At 50.8% G+C, this 7880-nt stretch overlaps 1 protein-coding gene across 1 annotated transcript; it reads right to left on the minus strand.

Annotated features, from left to right (window-relative positions):
- Positions 1-4268: 4268 nt before the first annotated feature.
- LOC144705229 (Rubredoxin-like superfamily protein) lies at positions 4269-7162 on the minus strand. Its single transcript, XM_078577811.1, has 4 exons — positions 6782-7162; positions 6644-6702; positions 4586-4703; positions 4269-4505 (listed from the first exon to the last, which is right to left on the minus strand). Exons 1-4 carry the CDS (start codon positions 7000-7002, stop codon positions 4427-4429), a joined length of 477 nt encoding a protein of 158 aa, XP_078433937.1. The 5' UTR covers positions 7003-7162; the 3' UTR covers positions 4269-4426.
- Between the last annotated feature and the right edge of the window lie 718 nt (positions 7163-7880).

Below are 7880 nucleotides of genomic sequence, written 5' to 3' on the forward strand. Positions count from 1 at the left end.
CAAACAGTCATATATTCAAAATATATGACCGTTGGAAACAAGGAATATTCCTTAGGAATATTCCCTTTATAACAAGTGAAGTTTTTCTTCTATAAAAGGGGGCCCAGTTCAGCAATAAAAATTATTCCTTCTTGCCCCAAATTCTTCTCTCTTCTTTTTTCTCTTTCCATTAATCACAGATACCATGTGAAACCCTAACCTAGGTTAGGAGGAAGAAGATGAGATTGAGAGAAGAAGAATAATCCCATAATAGTGAAGGTACATGAGTTGGGTATATATACCCTAGGAGAGAGAAACGAGAATAAGAGGGTAATGGGCTAAACATAGAGGCCCATTACCCATACAAGATATATCTCACTAACAGCTTCGACAGTAGAGGACGCCACGGTAGCCTCCCCATGAATTGCCTCTCATGGAACGTGCGAGGCCTCCGTGACGAGCGAAGGCGAGGAGTAGTGGGAAGATATATCAATGAATGGGGGGCAAACGTGGTGTGCATCCAAGAGACTATGTTAGAGCAGGATCTACCCCAAGTGTGGGGCGCCCTCGGCCGGGGGGGTGATGGAGCACACGTAACCGGTGATGCAATTGGCCGATCAGGGGGTATTGTAGTGGCTTGGAGGGCGGAGGACTTTGATAAGCTGGAGGAGTGGAAAGGGCGGCATGTGGTTGCGGCCCGTTTGTCCAACCGTGAGGACGGGCCGACATGGGTGGTGGCCTCGGCCTACGGACCACTGGCCTCGCGAAGAGGGGAACTGTGGGAAGATATTTACGCCTTTGCCCACAAATTCCAAGAGCTCCCGATTCTCATTGGTGGTGATTTCAATGTGACTGTGGCGGCCGAGGACAGGCCGAATGGCTTGGGGGGGATGGACCCAGGTTCGGCGGAGTTCAGGAACCTACTGGCCAACTGTGGATTTCAAGAAATGGGGCCCTCGGACCGACGATTCACCTGGCGAAACGCAGCAGGCCCTCTGACACGCTCTCGGCTCGATCGATTCCTATGCTCCATCGCGCTGCTGGAGATGTTTCCGCTCGCAGAGGTCATGTCCTGACCCCGCCCTATTTCTGATCATACTCCTATTTCCTGGCAGGCACAAACAGGAACTGCAAAGCCCCCCTATTTCAAGCTAGATCGTTCCTGGTTACGAGAGGAGGGCTTCAAGAGGCGAGTTGCCGAGTGGTGGGGTACCGTTCCTGCTATCGGATCAGCGTCGGCACGGCTGGCTACTAAGCTGACAGGGCTCCGCCGACACCTCATCGACTTCCGCCGGAAGATTCGCGAGGACCGGAACCAAACCAGGGACGCTGCTCTTGCGGAGATACAACGATGGGACACAGAGGAGGATAGCCGGCCTTTATCAGCGGAGGAGTTGGCGACGCGTCAAGCCCATCGGGACGTAGTGGCTGAGGAGGATTTAAAGACTGAAATGGACTGGCAACAGCGATCGCGGCAGCTTTGGCTGGCGGCAGGGGATGCAAATACCCGCTTCTTCCATCAAGCAGCAAGTGGGAGACGAAGAATGAACAAGATCAACCATTTACGGGTGGAGGGGACAGTGGTCAGCGGCCAGACGGAGGTTGGACGTGCCCTAGCTAACCACTTTCGGGCTTTCTACCTTCGGGGACCGCGTAACAAATGGAAGTGGTCTGGAGCCGACGCACCCAGGATCTCGGAAGAGCAACGAACTAAGCTAATCGAGCCTTTCTCAACTGAAGAGGCTCAGCTGGCCATTCATGGGTTGAATGCTGAAGGGGCTCCGGGACCGGACGGCATGCCAATTTTCTTCTACAAGGAGTGCTGGGATATGGTGGGTCCGGAGGTCATGGCGACTTTGGAGGAATTCTGGAATGGTACCTGCGAGATGGACTGGCTGAACAAAGCTTGTATCGTGCTTATCCCAAAATGTCCGGGAGCTGAACAAGTGGGAGAGTTCAGGCCCATCGCTCTCTCCAATTCTATATACCTGATCATCGCCAAGGTACTTGCCAACAGACTCCGCGAGGTAATCGGCTACTTAGTGAGCCCTCTTCAATCTGCTTTTGTCCCGGGTAGACACATGGTGGAGAGTGTGGTTGTGGCAGAGAAAATTCTTGCGGCCTGGAGGCGAACAGCCACCTCCGGATTTATGTGGAAGGTGGACTTTGCCAAGGCATATGATACGCTTGACTGGCGATATCTCTGGAATGTGTTGCGCAAGCGTGGTTTCCCGGAGGTTTGGGTGCGATGGATGAAGCTCTGTGTAGCGACCAGTACTTTTGCAGTCCTAGTCAATGGCCGACCTCAAGGGGGCTGGATCCACCCCCAAAGGGGTATCCGGCAAGGATGTCCACTGGCCCCGCTTTTATTTATATTGGCGGCGGATACCTTGACGCGGTGCTCGGAACGGTTGTGTGCAAGGGGGCTGCTCAGAGGATTTCACACCCCTGGCTGGCCTAGCTGGATCCCACTCCTTCAGTATGCAGACGACACTACTTTTTTCATCGAGGGATCGGTGGAGGAGGCTGAGAACCTCTCGATCTTGCTGGACATCTTCTCCGATTTCTCTGGACTCAAACTGAATAGGGCCAAGTCTATACTCGTCGGTATCGGGCTATCTCCAAAAGATTTGTGTCAGTGCTCCCAACTTCTATATACGCCGATTGGCTCCCTGCCCATTCGGTATTTGGGCCTGCCTCTCACTGATGGCCGAGTTGGAGCACGGGAATGGCAACCGGTGGTGGAGAGGGTTGAACAGCGGCTGGGAGGCTGGCGAGGTCGTCTCTTGTCTCGAGGAGGGCGACTGGTCTTGGTGAAGGCTGTGCTAGCCGCGATTCCTCTACACTTCATGTCAGTCTTCAGGATGCCGGTGAGCGTTCGTAGAAGGCTTGAAAGCTGCATGCGGCAATTTTTTTGGAGCGGGCCCAGTCAAGGGAATCGAGGGCGTGGCCCTCGTCAGCTGGGACACTGTATGTCTCCCACGTCACAGGAGGCCTCGGTGTCAGGCACATTCAGCACACCAACATGGCTCTGCTGATCAAATGGGTACGTCGACTGATGCAGCCTCCATCAGATCAGGTCACGGCGGTCCTGCACGACAGCTCTGAAGGGAATGGACTGGGAGCAATGGGCTACACCCCTCCGAGGACTCCGCTTTCATCAGGGGCTGAGGGGGTCTTCGCCAAGGCTCAGCCTCTCTTCGGCCGGCTAGGGATGGAACCAGCCTTCGGTTCTGGTTGGACGATTGGACCGGTCTTGGGCCCTGCGACCTATTCCCAGATTATATGGTCTCTCGCCCGCCCCAGTGCCCGGTTCGGGGGATGTGGGACAATGCGTGGTGCCCAACATTACCTGCCCATCTTTCCGAGCAATGAATGGAAGACTTCCTCCAGTTACAGCGATTGATTGCCTCTTTGCAGCCGCAAGAAGGGGCGCGGGACACCTGGGAGTGGCGAGGAGCCAGTTTTTCGGCCAAAACTGCATACCGCATTCTGCGGGGACAGGGGAGTCCAGCAGACCGCTCCCTCATACCCCGAAGTCGAATACTGTGGAGGCGGCGAATCCCACTGAAGGTGAAAATCTTCGGCTGGCTTCTCTTGCGGCGTAGACTGGTGACGCGACAGTTCCGTCAACGCTGGTACCCGGGGAATACTGCCGAATGTGTCCTATGCTCCGGGGCGGTGGAAGACTGTGGCCACCTGTTCTTACGATGCCCGACGGCCCAGGCTGTGTGGCAGGCGGCCGGGGTGGGTAGCGTTGACCCCGCTACTGAAGAGGACTTTTGGAACTCCATCAGTGGTGGGCTGTTCCGCCGGGAGCCGGAGTGGCAACGGATCTTCGCCCACCTTTGGGCGATACGGCTACACCGAAATGAAGTCATCTTCAAGGGGAGGCCTCCCTCCGTCGATGCTATTCTGCACGACGCTAGGGGATTGGCAAATTTTTGGAAGAGAGGTGGCTGTGGCCCCCTGATTTCGTCCCCCTTGTAATGCATGACTTGATTTTCTATGTCATTATATCAATGGCAACGGGGGGTCCCTATTCTGGGGGACTCTCTCTATTTTCCTCAAAAAAAATATGATAAATTGCTATCATTACTCGTAAAGGTAAGGAGATAGCTATAAATTTTTTGTTTTAGTGCTGGAAATGATCATTCAATTCGTATTTATAAGAAATGCTTGTGATTAACCTGTTGCATTGTTCATCACATGGATGGAAGAAGAAATAAATTGCTGGTGAAGATGATAGATGCCGTCAACATCTGTCGTCATAATGCCCACCATCACAATTTCAAGAAAGATTTGTGGTATTCTGAGAAAGCACGAACAAATTGCAATGTTTATACGAGAGAAAAAGGAATAAATAGTCTGTGAAGATGATAAATACATAGCTCTGGAGAAATTGTACTGGCTGAAGAAGCTTTGGAGAAAACGCCCTTAACTGAGCTTAGAAGGAGTTGTTGAGGAAGAAGTAGAGGCCCACGAGAGCAACGGCGCCAACCGCAATGCCGATGGGAAGCGCCTTCCTGCGAAATTCGAAAGAGTGCTTTTAAAATTCCTTTCATGCAAATCTCAAATCTTGAATTTCAATTTGTTTCCTGCATACCCGATGCTTTCGTCTTGCTTCAACTGCTCCTTTCTAGCTTTGCGGACGTCCAGGCGATTCGCATCCTTGCTGACCGGAGTCTCGTATGCCCTGAATCTCCTCTTCGGCGCCCCGCAAACTGTAAATCCAAGCCAGCAACCATAATAAGCGCTCCTATGAACTGAAACTGTGCTATCATTGGTGCGAGATGCTGGAAAGGAGGTCACCCATCCTGGTACTGCTCTCGGCCAAGCACGCTTAACTTCGGAGTTGTAATCCGATCCGGTATACTACTGTGTTGATACCACAATAAGCGTTCCTATGAACTGAAACTGTGCTATCATTGGTGCTTCATACCATTCATAGTGACAACCGGAATGGATGAGAAATGATACCCTTCCTCTACCCAGCTGTTGCCACTAGGGAAGGTCGTGCGGTGCAGTCCGAAAATTTGCACACCTGTGCAAATTTTTCTGTCCCACCAAATCCCTTGAACGATGTCGGGTGCAAATTTGAGCGAAAATTTGCATTGCACATCACACAAATTTGCACAAATAAGTGAGAGGGAGACGAGAGTGAGAGAGAGAAATGCGATTAAAAAAGAGAAAAAGGGAGAGAGGAGAGACGGAGAGAAGAGAGAGCAAGAGAGAGAGAAGAGTGAGGGAGAGGAGTAATAGAGAGAAGAGCAATAGAGAGAGACAGTGGAGTGACTGCAAGAGATGGAAAGATTGCTATTGGGAGAAGATAGAGAGGAGAGAGAGAGAGGGATTAAACAATGGGGGGAGTAGAGAGAGAGAGAGATACGGAGCAAGAGAAAACTAGAGGGAGAGGAGAGAGTGAGATAGGGAATGAGGCAGAGAAGAGCTAGAGAGAGATAAAAACGATCAATTTGGAGAGAGGGAGAGAAGCGATAAACAGTGAGTGAGCGAGAGAAGAATCATCGAGAGAGAGAGAGGGAGAGAAGAGCGCGGGAATATATATTTTTTAAAAGATTAGGTTAGAATTACACATTCGCACCACACAGGCCTCTGCGCAGTGTCCAGTGCTAATTTTCCGTCTAGTGCCTGATGTGCGGTTCGGAATTCGAACCGGACAGCACATCGCACCAAAATCGCACCGGTCACACGAAAAAACCTTCCCTAGTTGTCGCTGTGGCCAGTGCTGGGGTTCCACCCCTCATTACTTTACTGCCTCACTTTCTCCCCATCTCTGATTCTTTAACTCTCTCTCTCTCTCTGCCGTCTCAGACTAATGACTATGTCCAGTCACACAGTCACACGTCTATGTCCAGTCACAAGTCTAATTCTATAGCTCACACTCTCAATTACTCTTGAGTCATCTCAAACTGATGACTGATGACTAATGATGGAAATGACTTGGTCCAGTCATTTGTCCACATGTTTGACAGATGACGGGTTGTGATGAAACTGGACGGGACGGATGACGATCACCCTCTCAATTTCTCTTGAGTCATTCCAAACCAATGACTGATGACTAATGATGGAAATGACTTGGTCCGGTCATTTGTCCACATGTTTGACAGATGGCAGATTGTGATGAAACGGGACGGGACGAATGACGATCACCCTCTCAATTACTCTTGAGTCATCCCAAACTGATGACTGATGACTAATGATGGAAATGACTTGGTCCAGTCATTCGTCCACATGTTTGACAGATGACGGATTGTGATTAAACGGGACGGGACAAATGACGATGTCATTTGTCCCGTCCCGTTTATTATCCATTTATTTGGACAACCAACCGTCCCGGTCTCGTTCACTGTATAGAGGTTAGGGACGGATGACGCAACGGATTGCAAGACGGTGAACGTTACGTCCAGTTACCGGACGACGGCCAGTAATCCGTCTTCCAATTTTCGTCTCGTCCCGTTTATTGTCCATTTTTGGACAATAAACCGTCCCGGCCTCGTTCATATAGATGTCAGGGACGGATGACGGAACGGATTGCGACCCGGATGACGTCACATATCCCGCTCGTTCGTCATCCACGAGCCAGATCGAGTTCAGAGAGAGGGGGGGGGGGGAAATTGGCAAAATGGGGAAGAAGAGGACGAACCGGGGCAGAAGAACTTGTCGGGAAGCTTCTCGAAGGGGGTCTTGTCGTTGTAGATGTAACTGGACGGGAAATTCGGAGAAGAATTACGAAGAAATCGAACGGAAAAAATCAAAGGGGAAGATCGATCGAGATCCTCACCCGCAGTCGCGGCAAATGTAGGCCTGCCGGGAGGCGACGCGCATGGAGAATTTGGGGGCGGCGACGGCAGCCGACGGCCGGGATTTCGCGCGCAGAAGACGGATCGACGGCGCGAAGAAGCCCGATCGGAGGTGTTGAGGGCCGATCGACGGCCGGGATTTGCCCTCTTTGGAGGCGCCGGCGACGGTGAAGAGCCCTGCGGTAGTTGCTTGGAGGCTCATCTTCGAAGCTCGCCGCAGTCTGCTTCTTCCCAGAGTGTGGATTGCACAAGGCTGGTAGGAGGGGAAGATAAGAGGCCTCCAGCCAATGGCATTGCGCCACGTGTCAAAAGCGCCCTTCCCTTCTCGTGGAGGAATGCAGCCCACAATTCCCTTAGTTGCTTGGACCTAATTGTGGCTCTCTCTCTCTCTCTCTCTCTCTCTCTCTCTCTCTCTATATATATATATATATTTATGTATATATATATCTCTTTTTGCGCTGTCTGTATAGGTTTAAAGATTTATTGGGTGATGCTGCCTGATAATTGGGGTTAGGCATGTCCCGGACGAAAGGAAGAGATGTGATGGGACGGATGATGAAAGATGGCGGGAGTGTGAGGGGTAGTTTATCACGTCTCCCATCTTGTCATATGTATGGAACTTTTAGGGAAACTCATCATATTTATATTTCTTAAGTCACATGCCATCACATCCCGGCATATTCACATCAGCCAGACGGTGTCATTGACTGTCACAAAGGCTTAATCATATAAAGCACAGTCATATTTTTGTTGTATTTTGGGTGGTTTTCTACAATTTGTGGTTTTTATACTTTTACAGTCAACTTAATTGATGCCCATTTATCTTTCTTCTCGTTTAATTTAGGTCTTACTTCCGTGTCTCTCTCGAGTGAGACGATGAGTCGGAAACTACCAGTCTACAAAGTTGATGCTCCACAACCGAGCTAGATGGTGCGGCCTACTTGTAGGGCCATCCATTCCTATCACTAAATTTGTAAGGGCCAAATTCACAGTTTAAGTGCACACTAGCGTCGATCTTGGACACCAAGTCAAGTAACCTTCACTAGCGCAGCGGAAGTCTTTGATTATATCAGGATTAGA

This window comes from Wolffia australiana, chromosome 7 (genome assembly GCF_029677425.1).
Source record: "Wolffia australiana isolate 7733 chromosome 7, ASM2967742v1".
In the NCBI taxonomy this organism is placed as follows: domain Eukaryota; kingdom Viridiplantae; phylum Streptophyta; class Magnoliopsida; order Alismatales; family Araceae; genus Wolffia; species Wolffia australiana.

Bases quoted from the DNA above. Each gene is read 5' to 3' on its own strand.
- LOC144705229 (XM_078577811.1), bottom strand. From the start codon at position 7,002: ATGAGCCTCCAAGCAACTACCGCAGGGCTCTTCACCGTCGCCGGCGCC. The intron at 6,703-6,781 runs GTGAGGATCTCG...TTTCCCGTCCAG, and splicing joins TACATTTGCCGCGACTGCGG to TTACATCTACAACGACAAGA. The intron at 4,506-4,585 runs GTATGCAGGAAA...CGAATTTCGCAG, and splicing joins AAGCAAGACGAAAGCATCGG to GAAGGCGCTTCCCATCGGCA.